Source organism: Stegodyphus dumicola, chromosome 7 (genome assembly GCF_044657685.1).
Source record: "Stegodyphus dumicola isolate Sdum_Otavi_A_Nest chromosome 7, ASM4465768v1".
Lineage (NCBI taxonomy): Eukaryota > Metazoa > Arthropoda > Arachnida > Araneae > Eresidae > Stegodyphus > Stegodyphus dumicola.
The window spans coordinates 89,658,143-89,677,022 of record NC_140774.1 but is presented as its reverse complement, the minus strand read 5'-3'; the positions used below and the strand labels follow the sequence as shown (position 1 = coordinate 89,677,022).

The 18,880-nt window shown below is 31.7% G+C and overlaps 2 protein-coding genes across 9 annotated transcripts in view; one reads left to right on the top strand and one right to left on the bottom strand.

Annotated features, from left to right (window-relative positions):
- LOC118192469 (serine/threonine-protein kinase ICK-like) overlaps window positions 1-5,634 on the top strand; it is a 148,307-nt gene extending 142,673 nt beyond the window's left edge. For all 7 annotated transcript variants that reach the window (XM_035363453.2, XM_035363449.2, XM_035363456.2 and 4 more), the window contains one exon: window positions 5,022-5,634. In XM_035363453.2, coding sequence (XP_035219344.1) covers window positions 5,022-5,037 — 16 coding nt within the window. In that variant the 3' untranslated portion in view covers window positions 5,038-5,634. The remainder of the gene's footprint in view (window positions 1-5,021) is intronic.
- LOC118192470 (inositol monophosphatase 3) overlaps window positions 4,810-18,880 on the bottom strand; it is a 47,567-nt gene continuing 33,496 nt past the window's right edge. The window contains exons 3-5 of one of the 2 annotated variants that reach the window (XM_085820572.1): window positions 17,906-17,989; window positions 16,415-16,576; window positions 4,810-5,926 (exon numbers count right to left, since the gene is read on the bottom strand). In XM_085820572.1, coding sequence (XP_085676698.1) covers window positions 5,682-5,926; window positions 16,415-16,576; window positions 17,906-17,989 — 491 coding nt within the window. In that variant the 3' untranslated portion in view covers window positions 4,810-5,681. Of the gene's footprint in view, window positions 5,927-16,414; window positions 16,577-17,905; window positions 18,002-18,880 lie in introns of both variants that reach the window. The other variant, XM_085820571.1, reaches the window with a different exon arrangement.

Sequence of the window (18,880 nt, the reverse complement as noted above, 5' to 3'; positions counted from 1 at the left end):
GCTTTTAGTGTGCTTGATGAAATTATGCGCACCATATTCGCGGACATTTTTTTTTTCTTTTTATGGACACTGAAAAAAATCGGGTGCTCGTCTTATTTGGTGGCTCATAGTATGCGTGATAATACAGTATATATAATTTTATTTTAAAATATTGTAAGAACAGTAATGAATGAAATTCAAGATTTTATTTCTTTAAAAAAGAACATATTTAGACTTTTGTAAGTACAAGTACTCATTCAAATATTTAAATAGTGTTCTGCAACTTAAATGTGAAGTTTATTTGGCTTACGTTTAACCATAATCAGAGTGGAAAAAAAAAAAAAAAAAAACAGTTTACTATCTATGTATCACAAGAATTCTTTGCTAACCAATGGCAGGACACTGGTAATTCAACATGAGGTTGTTATAAGGATGCATGGGTTTTCTTATTAGGACCGAAGTTGCATATATATGTATTCCATCCCATATATTGCCTATGGGCGCTTAACATGGTGTCTATGGAAATCAAGGTTCTAATAAAGTTTTAGAGTGATGAGCTTCTACCCAGGCTTTAGTCTTCAGCAGACCTGTCACTGACGTAAACCATTCGTTTGTAGCTTCAATAGAAACCAAAATCAAAAACTAATGTCGTTAGTTCAAAATGATTTGTGGTAAAAAAGCACAAATAAGCTGGAGAAGTTAAACAAAAATGTTTGTATTTTTTTCCACTTAACAGCCTTAGTAGTAATAAAAAAATTAATTTTATTCAAATTTCGTTTTAAATAACTGCTACAGTCCATTACAGTAAATACATCTTTATGATTAGTTTTTAACCATCTTGATGGTGAAAATGATAAAAGCAATCAGATTTTCCTTCAATGCACAAATACACTTTACATTTTATGCAAAGAATATGTGGATTTTCTTTAACATAACTCCATTTTGCATCTTTGCAGTTCGTGTAGGGAAATGCTCCACTCTGTCATATCAGATATGCATGAGAACGGAGCTTGCCTTAATGGGCAAACTTTTCTTTGGTTTGTTGACTGATACACTTGACTCTTGTTTGTGTAAATCTTCTAAACCAGAATTAGTTGTCTGTGACACTGCTCGAGTCCTATGGCAATGGACATCTTGGAAACATCAAGTTGCATAGAACATTATAGTATAACTGCTTAGTAAAGTAGCTAAGAATTTATTATGCGAAATCGAGAAAATGAAGTAAAACACATTTATACCATTTTTTATCAAATGTGTTCAGTAGAGCGACAACAGCATATCACATTTATCAACTCCTCTCATGTCACGATTATAATAACCAATCAAAGATGGACATACTACCTCAATGTACCACTTGTTTTTTTGGTCATAATGTTTCACTTTTGTTGTTGGACAAATACTGTGTATATTCAAGGCTACTGCGACAAGTTTATTGTCGAACCATTGACATACAATGACATTATTTTCTTTGCTTACTTTATAATCAAAAAGTCTTCATAAAATTTTCATTTCTTTTTTTGATTTTAAAGGACATTTTTCTGTTCGATTTGATCAAAGGATACATATGCTGTAGTACCGATTCTTTTTCAAATGGGCTAGGCAAAAAAAAAAAAAAAAATCAAACAATCAAAGCTAGCTTCTGTAGGTTTATGTCATTCAGGTGAATGACTGATAAAATCTCTTCCCAACGATTTATGGTCATCGCATTTGAAATCATTTCCTGCCTTGTTTGTGGTGACCAGTACCATCTTCTAAAAGGTAAAGCTAAAACTGACATATACATAAGGATCCCCAAAAATATCTCCATTTCGTCACTTGTGATTGAATTCATTTTGCTACGATTTTGTAACCTGTATCTACTGGATTCAAATGTTAAATGTTTCAGAAATTCCTTGCCAAACACAGTTTTAAATATTTCCAGTAATGTTTTGGCTTGACAAGTAGTGCCTTTAGGTTTCAACTCACTCTTTTTGGTAGAGTGTTGAGGAAAATCTTTTATCAACCCATTCCCAAGGAATTTTCTTTTTCTCCTGCAAACAAGATTTGTTATTTTGCACAGTTGATCTTATAAGTGAAATTTCTGTTTCTTCATTTTCTGGTTTATCATCAGAGTCACCATGGAGGTATGCTGGTATGTATCATCACTGCTAATTAGAAAATCCTCATTAATGATCTTCTCAATTTCATCTTCAGTTGAAAACTTTTTCCGTTTTAAAACATGAACTAAAATTAGCTGTAATTAATTAATAGCATGTTTAAATCAATTATTTAAAATAAATTGTTGCAGCCAAGAGACCCTCCCCCTGTTTGAAAACTAGAATTTTTGTAAAATTCCTCCTGCCATAATGTCATAAAAAAGCATTAGATTTAGTTCATGATGTCCATTACAGTAGACAGAGTAAAACTACCTTACCTTAGTTGTATTCATGATGTCTACTGTAGTGGACAAAAGCAAAATGCCTCATCTCAATAAAATTAGCTTCACAACAATTTTTTCAAACTCCTGTTTAAAATAATGTGTCTAAAATTACTAATTATGAATAAAAAAAATGACAATATAAGAAACTGTAAGCAATATTATATAATGTTTACTATGAGAAATCATACTAACCTGGAAACGCAAGTAGCAGCCATTCTCCAAATAGCAGTGCTTTACTTAAGTGTTCTTGTGCTGCCATCTATGATCAATAGTTGAAAGTTCTAATGATATACAGTGGTGGCCAAAATTGTGGACACTTTTGGAAATTTTTACGTTTTTGAACTTTGTATGCTTATAGAAAATGTTACGTTTCACAAAATGCAAACTTGCATATATCATTTTAAAGAGAATTTATTACTGAATTCAATACAAAACACAAAATTCAATTATTTGCAATACAAAAAAAGTTAAACGATAATAGTTATCGATATACATTAGATAGTGATAATTGCAGTGAGTTATCAGTACTTAGTAGGGTACACTTTATTTTTGATTACAGCTTCACTTTGATGTTTCATTGAGCTGACAAGAGTTTTAAGCTCTTCTTTTGTTATTACATGATGCCAGGAAATAATTATAGCCTCAATTAGTTCCCTTTTATTTGATGGGCACCTCATTCGGACAAGAGTTTTCAAACGGTGCCACAAATTTTTGATAGGATTGAGGTCAGGACTGTTTCCTGGCCATGACAACAATTTCATGCTCTTTGTACGAAACCACTCTTTCGATATTTTGGCCATGTGGCAAGGAGCAGAATCCTGCTGAAAAATAAATGAAGCATTGTTGGGAAAGAGATCTCTAATGGAAGGGAGAAGTTTTGGTTCTAGAATAGTGTCAATGTATTTTCTGGCATTCAGTATCCCATCGATGACATGAAGGCGACCAATACCATCTGCTGACATGCATGACCAAATCATAACACTAACTGGGTTCTTCACAGTTGCTTGAATGCAGTCAGGATGTAGCTCTTCTCCTATTCTACGTCTTACATATTTTCGCCTATCACTACCAAATAACGATATCTTAGTTTCATCACTCCATATAACTTGTGACCACTGATTATCTGTCCAATTAATGTGTTCCTTTGCCCACTGTAGTCTTTTTTTTTTTTTTTTTTTTTTTTCGTTGCTGAAAATTAAGATAAGGCTTTTTTCCTGGAATTCTACCTCTCAGTCCAACATCTGTTAATCTTCTGATTGTTCTTGAACTGACAGAAACACCAGCATCATTCAGATCACTTCTGATGGCCGCTGATGACATTTTTCTATCTTGGAGACAGAGTCTTTTTATTCTTCTGTCATCAATAGATGTGGTGCACCTTTTTCGGCCTCTTCCTTCTTTGTTTTTTTATTGAATTTGTCTCCTGATATCGTAAACAAAACTTTCGGACTCCAGATGTAGTCACTGAACCACCCACCTGTCTTGCAATTTCAGCATAAGAAAGACCACTTTCTCATAACACAATAATATTATATCTCTTTCTAGGTGTCCAATCTACTCTTTTATTTGATGTCATTGCTTCTTGACTAAATATTAAAAATTTTTACAAAAATTCCTACTTGTAATTGGAGTGTGTAAGAAACAGGTCCTCCTACAGAACAAAGCAAAATAATGAATTGTTTCAAGTGTAAACATGATGTCAGCTTCTACTGGCAGTTACTAACATTTGATTGGTTCTCAGAACAAGAACAGTGATTGGCCAGGAAAGCTAGACATTACAAACCACTTCATAACTGTGTTTTTTATTTATATTAAAGTACATATAACTTTTTTTTGTATTGCAAATAATTGAATTTTCTGTTTTGTACTGAATTCAATAATAAATTCTCTTTAAAATGATATATACAAGTTTACATTTTGCAAAACATAACATTTTCTATAAGCATAAAGTTCAAAAATATAAAAATTTCCAAAAGTGTCCACAATTTTGGCCACCACTGTAGAATGAATAAACACAGAAATGGAATCTGTTAAGGCATTTACAGAAGAGTAAAAAAGTTTAAACGTTTTGTCTACTACAGTGGACATGATGCAACAAAGGGCTAATGAATAAAACTAATACAGAAATGCAGCTCTCCTCTAAAGCATATAACTTTCATATGTTTTGCCTTACTCAAATAACCAGTTCCTCTCACAATACAGTTTACATGTTTGTTGCTATAAAATAAGTTTAAAAGAAAATCCTCCTCCCTTTTATTTTATAGGTATGGCTTGACAAAATGCATTCAAATTTGTCACACTGGCACATCTGAAAAGGAAGTGGTGATATGTTTTTATAGTCTTTGCTTTAAATAAAATATTATCCATACTTCAAGCACATCTAATTTTTAAAGTCATATATTCAAAACAACTTCATCAGCATGACATTTTATTCAATTTTTTCTGAATGTGATACAGACTAGACTGAAATTTCATAATTTTGATACTTCCTTGTTTGCCTTTTAATAATAACTAAAATTTTCATCATTAAACTTATTTCCTTTTTCCTAAAAAGTAGGTACATCAACTAGAGGAAAACTATTATTTATGTGGTAATAATCTTGATTTTTCAATCTGATTTTAGAATCCCAGTCACTTGAGAAGCTACTTTCAAAGTCTGCTCAAGAGGGACCTATCAAGGACTGCTGCAGCTTCAAGGAAGCTTAACTGCATCATGACTGACACAACTGATAAATGATAACATTTATATGCTTGAGAATTTTATGTTTGTGCTTTCTTTATTTGAAAAAGTGTTTTTAATAATTATCTATGTTTAATTTAACAATAACAAAGATATAAAATAAATTAACAAAATTCAAAAAACTTCAAAAATAACAGAGGAAAAATTTTTTTAAAGTAAGACTACCAGTTGAGAAGTCTGCTGTTTTTAAAATTGAGCTGAGTTTAAAACTGAGAAGAGAAATGGTACACACACTCTTTTCCCATCACCTTTAGTTAAAAAAAATATTTCTTAATATTTGAAGTATGCAAACTATGTTACTATAGCAATTATCATCATATACACACATCATGAGAAAAATTTTCAATGATAATACAATAAATATACCCTCGCACACATATACATACATGTGATATCTTCCTAAAAATTAATCAGTAAATTTTATTGATAACATTGTGATCTTGAATAAATAAATGCATGTATTTCAAAGAAATAAAGTTACATTTGTCATTTTGAAGATGAACACGCTCACTGATTCCACATCCATAATTTACAGTGACCAGATCAACTGGACAAACTTGAGAGTTTATTTACAAACTTTTCATGTTCATTTAAAGTAGCAATTAAACCCTTTTCATTTTTAACAACTTCAGGATCACCATAATCAATTTCTGAGCCATCCAAAGCTGTCATCTTCCCACCTATGGCATTTAGCAATGCATTACCAGCACAAATGTCCCATTTCTTTATGAGAGTGACATGAATATATGCATAAGCTTTTCCATCAGCAACTTGCAGAGTTTTATATCCTGGAAAAACATACAAAAGAAATTAGGTTAGGCTATTTAATTATACAGTCAAAACAACTCAAGAATTCTCTGCCTATGGGAAAGGATGTTTTACTGATAATTTAACTAATAAGGAATTAGTCTGTATCACATCATGCATAAAGAAAAACCATGAGAATTCCAAAGAGGCCAGTTTACTGGGATTTGAACCCAAGCCATATTCTATGATCTTATCACTCAGCTGCTGGTGGTTGTGTATACAAAATAAAGAAAAGCACATAAATAATGAAATACTGAATTGAGTATAAAACTGAAATAAAAACAATTTTTTACGAACAATATTAGATTTATGAAGTACAAGGACTATCACATTTAAATTTTTGGAATTTTTCTTTGTTTTCAGACAGACAGTACATGTTTTGAAAATTAATGACCTTCTGGAACATTATTGTGACATACATAGCCACATAAATCTAGTTCCTGTAATGAATATCAGTTGCTATATTTAAATTAAGATTAAATTAGATAAAATTGAAGCTATATTTAAATTAACACAGGATTAAATTTACTCTCAGTTAAAGGTATTATAAAATTACTATAAAAATTTATAGGGGCTCAACAAATTACATTTATTTGGTTCCCACCACAATTAATATGCTGAAAGATTTAAGCAGATATTCAAGTTAAAAAGCAAAACAAGGACAATACCAATTACTTGTATATATTTGTTTACCTACAAGATTACTAATTGGCAGATATAATATGCATATCAAATAAAATACAAAATTCTATCATCTTAAAATTATTGTATGTTAACATACTCAGTTCTGCAGCTTTTGTAGAATACTTACTCACTGCCTCAGTGGAACTTAAAATAGCAATCAATTTCACCTTTTTTTCCCCTCACTCCTTGCTTTACTGTTCATAGTGATTTTGTCTACAATAACTAATTATTTCATTTGTTGGAGTAAATGTCCACATATACAGAGTGCGGAAGGGAAACTACCTTATTTTAAAAATGAATAACACAAATAGTATAAGCGATATCAGTTTAATTTTTTTCCAAGTTATAGAGAGACACTTAAAGTTTTGTTTTTATTATTATTACAATTTAAAAATATCATTAAGGTGTCCTCCGCTCTGGTCAATGCATTGAGATAGTCGAGTTTTGAAGTTTCTTTCCACTTTTACAAGCATATCAAAATGTGTATGTTGTCGATAGCAGCTTGAATATTGTTCTTCAATTGAGCCAGGGTCTTTGGACGTTAGACATTTCAGAGAGCTCCACAAAAAGAAGTCACATGGGGCTAAATCAGACGAGTGCACCGGCCACTGATGATCACTCCGTAAGGAGATAAGGCATCCAGGGAAATGTTCTCCAAAAAAACCAAGCCCCACCAGCGGCGGAGCGGTAAAGTCGCTGAACGGGCTGGCTGCATGGGCGTTTTCGTGATTTTCCCCATGTGTAACGTGTATATGAGCCAGTTTCCCTTAGAAAGTCCTCCATGAAGGCATCCCTCCTCTTAGGCAGATAGCCCTACAGTGCTTTGCCATAATTAAATACACCGAAAAAGCCATGGTCCAATGATGCCTATTCTGGACAATGCACACCAAACAGTCACACGTTCTGTATGGAGGGGCTGCTCATGAAATTCTCGGGGATTCATGCCACTCCATTATCGCACGTTTTGCTTAATGCATGCTGCAACCGGAAAGCTGAAAATGAGCCTCATAGCTAAAGGACACAAGGGCATCATCAGGTATCTTGTCAAGAACGGCTTTGCAAGCATTTTTTCGTGAAAGAAAATCGCGTGGTTTAAGTTTTTGCACCACTGCCAATTTATATAGATGAAAATGCAGTACGTTCAAAAGTACGACTCCAGGACGAACGCACACTCCTCTGTCATCCACTCCATGACAATAAAAACCTACATTACATAAAACATTAGATACCTCTCTTTTCAATGAGTGCCATCCCCACCCTTCTCGGAATTAATGTCGCTAGATGGCACACGTTTCAAATAAGAAGGTTTTCCTGCCGCCCCTGTATGATATAGTAACTGGTAGTTTGCTATTGGAAGATGATGCAATAATAACGTTTTCTGAGTAGAATATTTTTATACTTGGCTTTGCTCATGGCATCAGCTTTATCCTACACCTTTTCCTTTTTCTTCTTTTTTTAAAATTTGCCTCATGAAGTAAAATTAGTCTTCTTTCAGTTCATGACTTCAGACTTAGCCAGAATAAATTACCTTAGCATTTTTAAACTGGTTATATGCATTTAGGGGCTTTCAGCCAAAGGAAAAGGATGTCTTTCTGAAAGACTTTCTAAAAAGCTAACTGGTATGCATAAGGCAGATAGATTGGTTAGCTGTTTATGTCAAAGGCTGCAAGGTGTACTTGCCTTATGAAGAATATCACTGTAGACGAATTTTTAAGAGAACTGACTCATATTCATGTTACACATGGGGATAATCTCATGCAACCAGCTTGGTCTTTAGACAGGGTCCATATACATTTCCTTACATGAAAATTAAGGACTTTTAAGGACCTATCAGCAAACAAAAAAATGAACAGAATAAAGTAATTATCCATACAACCGACTTCAAGCTTGTAATTTCACTTTAAGAAACTAACAGAAGTGTGTATTATGCACTATTATTAAATTCAATTTAATACTTAACATAAAACAATTTTGAAAATTAAACTAACTCCCTACAAGTTATGAAGTAGATAACATTAAATTAGCAACATAATTTCCTGAAAAACATGTATAAGTGTATTTTACACTAATAACAGTCACAGATATTTTAGAGATTTACGTGATTATTATTTAACTTATTTGATATTTATTTAAACACAGTCAACTACTATTATAATCACAATGTAAGAATATTTTGCAGATTAAAATAACAGATTTGTAAACATACAATTTATTTCCTTGGTTTTTTTTTACAGATACTAGAATAATAAACTATACAATAAAAGATACAAAACATTTATGCTATTTTTAAATCTGAAATTTTTTCAGATATTTTAACATCTAATTTATTTATGTCTATTTCCTTTTCTTTAACTAATCTTCTAAGTTCATTTGCTTTGATAAACAAATCAATGTTCCTGCTGGTCTCAGCTTCATCTGCTAAAGCATCTACTTCTTCATTAATATCTTTAATGTACCTTTGAAGAAATTTTTTCTTCTGCTTCATATAATCAATTTCTTCCTCGATAATATTTCTTTTCTTCTTTGAATTTTCAGATTTAGTTAAAGATTTCTGTTCTTCTAAATACTGCATATATTTAGACCTTGCAGAAGCTGCTGCTGATCTCATTTCTTTATTAATTTCGATATTAAGAATACGAATACCTCCAGAAAATTTTATGTAATCAAATACTGTGCATTGAAAAATGTATGATGAGTCACTTAAATTTTCAATTTCAATTGCTTTATTTACAGAGAAGCCCTTTTCCACAGAGGCCTGTCCATGTGACAAGATAAGAATCATTTTCACTATTTTTCATACTTTTGAATAGTGAAAATCATGAAAATAAGAAGTGAGAAATGTGTCAAGAGAAAGATTTTGAAGATCAAAAGTAGAAAATTCATGTAAATTTGTCTTAACTACTTTGTCTAGAAATTCTCCAAACTGCAGCAGAATTTCATCACAATCATCTTGTAAAACACTTTTATTCTGCATTAATACCGTTAAAACTATTTTCATTTTCTTCTAGGCTTTTTCTGGACTTTTAGCCATCAATCGTGGGTCTATACAAGATGCATTTCGAATAAGAGAATAATTTATTGAACATTTAGACATTAAGTGTTGTACTATTGTTAAGACACATTGTTGACCTTCTTGTTTCAATGCAAAACTTTCAGCTTGTGAAATGTCCTTCTTGTGGCATTTATCATTCATTAACTGCTCAGCAATGAATCCCAAATAAACTTTACTTTTATCATTATAACAATTTGGATCATTAAAATTTTAAATTTATAAAGATTTTCTGCTTTAGTTATTTTTGAATATTCTAGTTTCAAAATTTTAAAGTGCTGAAGGCAATCATTTACAAGTTTTAAGATATCTTCAGCAAAAAAGGGAATAAGTGGTTTATCACTTTGATAATATTCAAGAAAAGGCAATAATATTTTCGACAGAGAGAGAAAAAAATTTAATTTTATAAGAAAAGTTTTATCTTCAGTAGCCTCCAAAATATTTGAGAAGGATTTCGATGAATTTTTTTTAAACTTCCCCGTTTCAACTTTTTTAACAAACAGTAGCAAGTCATCCCATATTTCAATGGCTCTTTCAACTGCTGGGACATTTTGGAACCATTGGTAAAAGCAGAAATTCACAGGAAGCTTTTTTAAGCCAGATATACTTAAAAAATCTTCACGTCTTCCAGGAAAATCTTTAAAAATCCAATATAAGGAGGATAAGAATGATGGAATGTCCCAGCCAGTGGATGACATCCCATGCTTGAAAGCATTGTTAAGAATGTGTAAACCACATGTCCCTAATGTCAAGCACTGAATGTTATATTCCTTTGTCAAGTCCTGTTGCAATAAATCATAAAATTTCCAGTTTACTGCAGGACCATCCATCGATATTTGTAAGAGTTTTGACAAGTCTAAACACATTCATAAAATTTGGATAAAATAATTTCACTTGTTGCATGCCCTATAAATGCAGAAGTAAGGTACTGAGTTCTAAACTTATTTTCGTGATGACAGTACCTCACATGAATATTTAGTTGCTTCTTTTGATTTGTCAGATTAAGAGTCTCATCAAATAGTAATGTAAAAAACTCGGCATTTTTACAAAGTTTTAAAATAAGGGCCAAGACCAAAATAACAGATACTATAAGCACATTACTTTTCACCACATGAAAACTGTTTTGCAATGGAACTATCCGAGAACATTTTAGTGAATAACGGCCCAATATCATCGCACGATTTAAAAGAATAGTGGTTTTTGATGCACTTAAAAGCCCACAATATTTCTGCATCTGTAACTTCAGATTTGAAAAGAAAAGAATTGATTTTATTATTTTCTACACTTAATTGATGTTGAATTAGCAGTTACATCTTTTCCTGAAGTAGATGGTTCTTCTAACTTGACAAAATTCATGATACCGTTAGAAGAAACTCTGCAGTTGAGAAGGGAGAGATGTTTTGCACCTAAAAGGGGTATTACATGCAAGGCATTAGTAAAATCAAGTATTGCATATATATATAATATATATATATGTACACATAATAAGAAATCCATATATATAAGAAATGTATTCTGAAAATATACATTTTTACTATAAATATATACAGTACAAAGTCCGAGATCAGGACATCCAATATCTAGAATGATCTAAAATCCGGACCTCAAAGCGACCACCAACCAATTTTTTAGGGCTTTTTTGGAGGGAAGGGGTATGCTTTACGCGTGCGCATTAGATGGTTTTCCTCATCATAAAAAAACATGCCGGAAATCCCAATTCTTAATCTCAGTTTGGCATTAAATAAAATATCTCATTATTGAAGAAATAATTATTTTAGCATAAATTTGTGCGATTAGTAACTTGACTCCATAGCTGCGTATCTGCTTGGCATAATATCAAACCGAAACATTTGTTGATTTTACACCAATATTTTATATCCTTGATGCCGAAATCGCGAATCATTATTTATTGTATTTAGCTTTCATCACTACATGTTTATCAATGGATGACAACTTGAGTGATGACTCATGCAGCGACGCCAAATATCAGAGTATTATCTGATTACAGATTTAAGTTTAATGCGCTAAAATGTTGATAAGGGGAAATTTAACAGAAATTTCTTTCTTTATGCTAAAAATAGATTTTGTTAATGATACTCATAGGACAAACGATTATATTTAGTGCTATTTGAATTAAGAATAACTGATTTGTTATTTGCATAAAGCCTGAACCAGCGTCAGAGCTCGCATGGCCACACCAGGCGGCAGAATTTAGGGAAGTTAAACAGAAGTTTTTCATTGCGATGACAATGCCCCAATCATCAATCAATTAACGGATGGCGAAATCTGTAGTATGGTTCTAAATCCAGAAAATACAGCTACCGATAGTGAAGAAAGTAATAGAGAAGTTACTGAAAGAGAAAAAATTTTGATTGACAAGTTATTCGGAATTCTCGACACAGCAATTACAGGACTTGAACAATGGAACTTAATAACTGAACAAGAAATTATATGTCTACAGTATTAGTCTAAAGTATTAGCAGAGAAAACAAATCAAACAACTTACACTGAAAGAAATGTTTAATAAAATAAACATATAAATATTAAGCTCTTTTCTTTTGTAAATTTTGATACCCTTTAAATCATAAATGCTTCATTATTTCATAAATCACGATTTCATATTTTCAATTTTATAATTTCTACGTGCCATCTTAGTAGATTGAAAATTATCTAATATCCAGAAAAACCTCAAATCTGGGGTCGCCGAAATCCCAACAAGTCTGGACCTTGGACTTTGTACTGTATAAATATATATATACAGTCAAAAGTCGTTAATTCGGACACCCATAATCCGGAATGATCTATAATCCGGACCTCAAAGCTAAAATCTTTCTGCGCATGCGCCGCATTGACGCATGCGCATAGGCGTTTTACTCATGCGCACAAGACATTTACGACTGCGCATATGCGTCTGCGCAAGTGCAGAATACGTTTTCGCATGCGCGTTTAATATATAACGGACGGTATAAGCTAAAATTATCTAATTATCTATTTCAGTTAATGTTGATGATTGCGTTGTTCCTTAATCTTCAAACTGGATCCGGCTTATTATTTTTCGCAGACTGTAAGAGCAATTTTCTAAAAGTAAGCTTGAACTTTCGATTATGTCAAATAGAATTTCCGATGCTGGAGCTCCCAAAGGATCTAGAAAACAAAAGTATGTTTTGATGTCCATCAAACAAAAAACGAATTGCTACAAAAAATGGATAAAGGCATATTCTTTGTTTATCTAACCGTTCCAAAATCTGTTTATCAATTTCACGCTGCTCTGCGCGGGGGGGGGGGACGTCGCGGCGCGCAATGAACTGGAAGTTGATTTGTCAACATTTTCGTTATCTTCAGGGCAGATGTTTTTATTTTATTCGGCTTATAATTCCTTACTAAATGTAGTATTTAATTTCGATGTACTCCGTCTTTGATATGATTTAAATCAAATTCCTCGTCATTATAAATATCATGAATACAAATCAAATAGTTTTCTGGTTGCAATTTTCTAATTTCGGCTATGCGTAAGGTATGCTTTACGCATCCGCACGTTTAAAGAAATGTTTAATAAAGTAAACAAATAAATATTAGGCTTCTATTTTGGTAAATTTTGATACCCTTTAGATCATAATTGCTCATTATTTTATAAATTATGGTTTCATATTTTTAATTTTATAATTTCTGCATGCCATTTTACCAGATTTAAACTGATGATCTATAATCTGGAATCGCCGAAGTCCCGACGAGTCTGGATTAAAGACTTTTGACTGTATATATAATATGGAAAATATATATTTTCAGTTAAACTTCTACCCAATAACTTTAGTAATTCATGAAAGTTAATTTTGCGTCTAGTTAATTCAGGAAAATTAGTTTCAATTAGTTGTTTTCAGTTTTAAAAATATTAAAAAATTTTTAATTAGTTAGTTGTTTTCAACTAATAATTGTATCACCATTAGCAAAAATAATGGGTAAAATCCTAGTACACGGTGCAGCCTTGGCACGATTTTGAAAATTATTGCTAACACCAAAATGACCCGTTTAACTATTCATTGTATACATATGTCCCGTTTACTGCTCATCATAAAGTCGCCAAAAGTAGCTAAATCCCTTGTGCACCGGAAACTAGGATTAAACCAAATAAGGCATTACTATCAACAGCACTTTTTTTTCTTTTAAATCGCTAACACTTTGTATATGTCTCGTTGCTGCTCATCATAAAGTCGCCAAATCTCTTGTGCATAGGATTAAACCAAATACTTAATTGTCTATTGAAGCTTCAAAACGTATTTCCGAAGAATTTGCCCTTGGCGACCTAAACTCAAAATGGAGCCAATAGATTTTCCGCGAAATCAATAACAGACCCTCTGCAGAAATAAACTCATAATCCTGATATCCTATACATATATGTGCAAAAGAGAATAAACTCCGCAGAATGTGATCAAAAATTAATGTATGGCTTAATTCAAACAAACACAGAAATTAAGCTAAGCAAAACCATGTAAAAACAAATTGAAATGATAAAAACGAAACTTACCTTTCATGTGAATTTTCAGCGCCGACTCTCCCATTCTAGAAATTTAAATTTGTTTCAGACAAAGACCACATTTAGCTTTATAAGAATTGTCATCCATCAATATCCAATCTTTGTAGTCAGTTTGATGAAGCCAGAGTTTATTGAAAATGCACTTTCCAGGCATCTCGTTCCTATTGGCGTCGTAAGGGTTGTGGCCTTCCAGGTTGGGACTGTTCTAATTTTGGCAAATATTTTCAGAATCTCCCCTTTTTTTTCTCGAGCACCTTCATCATCACTTTCGCCTCTTAAAGAACTTCTGGCTTCACGCTTTCGTCACATCTGCCTAAATTTATGGATAACACCTGTTTTGAAAGATTGGGTGAATAGCCAATCAGACACCAATACTTTTGTTCTAGGGTAGCTAATTTTTTTTTATCGTTTGCAACGCCAACAGATTGGTTAAGAACCGTGTAATTTTATTTCCATATTCATGAGAAATCACAATTCACACTTAGAATGGCAATCATTAGAAATGATAAGAAATGTCAAATGAGCAAAATTAAGGACCGTTTATTCATTTTGACCAAAAGTAAGGACTTTTAAGGACCAAAAATCATTTTTGAAAATTTTAAGGACTTTTAAGGACCGTACGAACACTGTTTAGAAGATGAACCCAAAATGAACTACTACTGCTTAGTAGTTGCATCCAAATGGACACTAGTAGGTCACATGATATATGAAAAACACACACACATTAAAAAGCAGCCATCCTGTTCAGCCAGAGATGGACTGAAAATTAAAAAGGGGCGGATCTGGAATAATGTATCCAGGCTTTCCTCTTTTTTCAATAAAGAAAAGAATTAAAATTTTAATTTTTCTCTTAAAACAACAGCTTTCAGTTCATTTTTTTACTTTGCATATAATATATAATATACAGAACTACAGAAGGGATTTATATTATTTCATTGAATGTAAATTATTATTATTTTCCAGTTAAAAAATATACTTATTTAAGTCAATGTATATAATAACTTTATTTTATATTTCACAAAAACTTTTAAGTTTCTAGAACAGCTATTTAGCTGCAGTATGCAATATAAAACCAAGGATATCATGACGATTATTTGATCAAAGTTTATTTTATCTAAATTTTATTTCATGTTTTTAAAAAAAATTTTACAGCAGTTTTTATGTGATATAACTAAGGTTTACAAAATTTATATCTGCAATATAAAAAGTTGTATGTCCTTTTATTTCTTACAAGCACAATTTTTAGCTCTTAATGACAGTGACATGGAGATATGTACTTTCTGATTATCCATGACCCCAAAAAAGGCATTAACTCATTGATAACTTTGTAAAGGGATAATTTTTTTTTTTTTTTTTTTTTTTTTTTTGTCTACCTTTTTGACTCTTAGGTACAATTTTTATCATAGGTAAAAATAAAAAGAAGCATTTTGTGAAAAACAAGAAGTTTTATGAGGGGGGAAAATCTATATGGCTCAAATTAACATTTTTAGAGTTATCAGACCAAAAAAAAAGGGGGGGATCAGCAAAAGGTCAGTTTCAAATGAAGTGTGAGAATCCACATGCTCTTAAATGTGCATGTTGTATACACATGAATGTTCAGCTATTGTCATGCTTTTAGCATATTTAAAAACATGCTAAAAACATGGCAATTCTACTGAATGTTGAAATTTGGGTTTGAGTACAATCAGAAAGTAGTAAATGATTTATATTATTATTTCACTGGAAAAACTATAGAAAAAACCATACTTGTTCTGTGCATCTATATCTGTACTGCAATTTGATGTAATTAGAACAGCCCATTTATTTAATTACATCAAATTACAGTACAGATATAGATGCAACCATTAATAAAACCCAATTTTCTCCAGTAAATAGATTTCATTTATACATAATACCTTTCCCTCTATTATCATGCACAGCAATAAAGATTTTAATAAAAATATTTTCAATAAAAAGTCCATGCAATCTGAATTAAGTTATATAAATCAAAACTAAAAGTATATTCAAAACAAAATTAACAATCGATAAACATAAAAAAATGCAAAGCATCTTGAAAAATATAAATGGAATATTTTGCACAAAATAAAACATTCAAAAATTTTAATAATCAAAAGGAAAGATTTTCTTGTCTTTTAAATTCTGAATAATTTTACACTTCAAAATCTGCAAGGAAAAATATATGAAAAACAAAATCAGTAATATTACCTGAACCTCCAGCAGAAATAACTTCAGTATCAGGACCAAAAGCAGCTCTTGCAACTTCTTTCACTTTGCCAGCATGTGAACGAGATACGATTATTGTGAATGGTTTATGATCAGTAAGGGTTAATTTTGATTTGGATGAACCTTTTCCTGCCCATCCCCAAACTAAAATATTAAAAATACAAATAATAAATAAGATTCAAAGCATTTTAATAAAAGCATTGAAGACACGGACATTCTTTATACGAACTCTACTATCTAGTTACAGGTATTGAAGAAATTAAATTTAAAATTCTACTATTCAGTTAAAAAAAGTTATTGCTTTCAGTAATACGTTATAAAGGCATATAGGATAAATATTTCTTTATTTTCAAAAATATATTTTTTTGGATTAACACTTCTTAATATGAAGTAGACATCATATTATGATTGTGCTACAAGAAAAGCACACAGCACGAGAGGGAAAGATGCTTAAATATTTCATATTTTTATGTACAAAAATCAACATCTGTATAGTCATCCATCCCAAATAGTATCATAATGCATAATAAATAAGATTATTGCTTCAAAATACTTATTCTGCAACAGCAAAATTAAGATGAGATAGTAGAATTGATTAAGAAAAAGAGGTTGGCACAAGGAATATTTAGTTTGAAAGAAAAAAATAGTATGCCAATAAGTTAATCAAAAATTCTCTAATCTTAAAAAGATAGCATAGAAGAGAACAATATAATAGCATTAAAAATAATGGTATACGAAAGGCGACAACCATTTTCAAAATGGTGGCATGCCAAAAATCCCATGCAAGAGCAGTCAATCAGTAAAATTCAAAATGCAAGGGACATTAATAATAAAACACTTTTTTTTACAAATCCTTCTTTTTTGTGTTGTCGTTATCCGATATACACAACAAATTTGTTTTTGTTTTAAAAAAATTGGCGAACTGAACAAACTTGGCAGTATGCAACTTCAGCATTTTGCACAGGCTAAAACATGCACGTGCTACATACATACCTGCGTTGTCACATAAATACTTTTTTGAGACATTATGGATTGCCATATAATGTATTTTGGTGACATACTGCTTTACCTCATGAGAACTTTTCTGCGACTTTTTGAGTGCAGATAATCAGAAAGTACCAAAGTTATACTAAATGATTTTTTACATTTTGTCATTTATAAAATTAAACATATTCAGTTCATCAACTCTAATTATTTCAATATTTTTAAAAAGAAATTCTGACTTGAATACACCTGTCAGACATTTTGAAAGTTCTAAATAACTCAATATCTAAATATTTAATCTTATAATTATTGCACTCCCTCATTCTCTTTATAAAATCCATTTAATATCAATTCAAATAGAAATAAAATTTTTGGGCAGTGCATAGTTGTTAATGCTCATTTTACCAGTTTGTTAATCAAAAATAATACACACATGAGAAACTGCAGAATCAGCAAGTAATGCATAGCATAAGTTAGAAAATTAAATACCTGTTTTATTCTGAAATGGCTGATGAATTACTCCAATAATTGGTTTTCCCTTAACAGCAACACAAACCATTGTAGTAACATAATCTAAAAGATTTTCTAGTACGTAAAAAAAGATTATAAAATCAGTATAACAAAGACTCAATACATATAAATGTTTTATGCATTCATAATAGTCAAAAACTGAAAATTTTTCATATTAAAAATTTGTTACATAATATTAGTAAATATAGTTGAATCCCATTACAGTGAACTCAGAATTACGAAATGCCCAGCCGCGGTACGACAGGTTCTCCACAAGGAAGGTTTTAGGTTGACAGAAAATGCCAAGGGAAGGCAGGATTGCCATATTTGGCATGAAATCACCCATTTGACGACAAAATTGGCAATATGCCATAGATGGATGGAGAACCTTCTAGAACGAATTCTTACTGGTTTGGCACAGAATGTTCTCAAAGGCAGGCGAAAGCTATACAAACCATGCTGGTACCCAGAGTAAACAGTGTCTCATAATCTATGAAGTCGATCGCAAGTTTATCGAGTTGATCGGCAGTCTAGTGTCAAGTGTTCTGAGAGTTGGTGCATCGAGAGTGTGCATTATTGGGGCTATCATCAAATGCATCGCGAGTTGTAGTGTGGAGAGTCTCGAGAATATGTTGAGTAGTCGGGAGCTGTCCTCTAGTGAAGCTGTTTTCACCCTTATAACCTGAAAGCTGTGTTGTTGATTGTTTCAGCGTGTTCATCGTAGTTTTTCGACGATTGAAAAAGTGTTTTTGAAACTTTCCCAAGTGATACTGGCTAATAAATTGTGTTTTCATTCTTCACCAAGTGTTGTCCTCAGTCATTCCAAATCCATGAATAATTATTTCTTGTATCCTTATTTTCACTGTAAGGTTTTAGAAAGATTCAATGTTTGGAAAGAGTCTTAGTTATTTCATTGACCTTGATATTAAGGAACTGATTTCTTTATTTTAACCA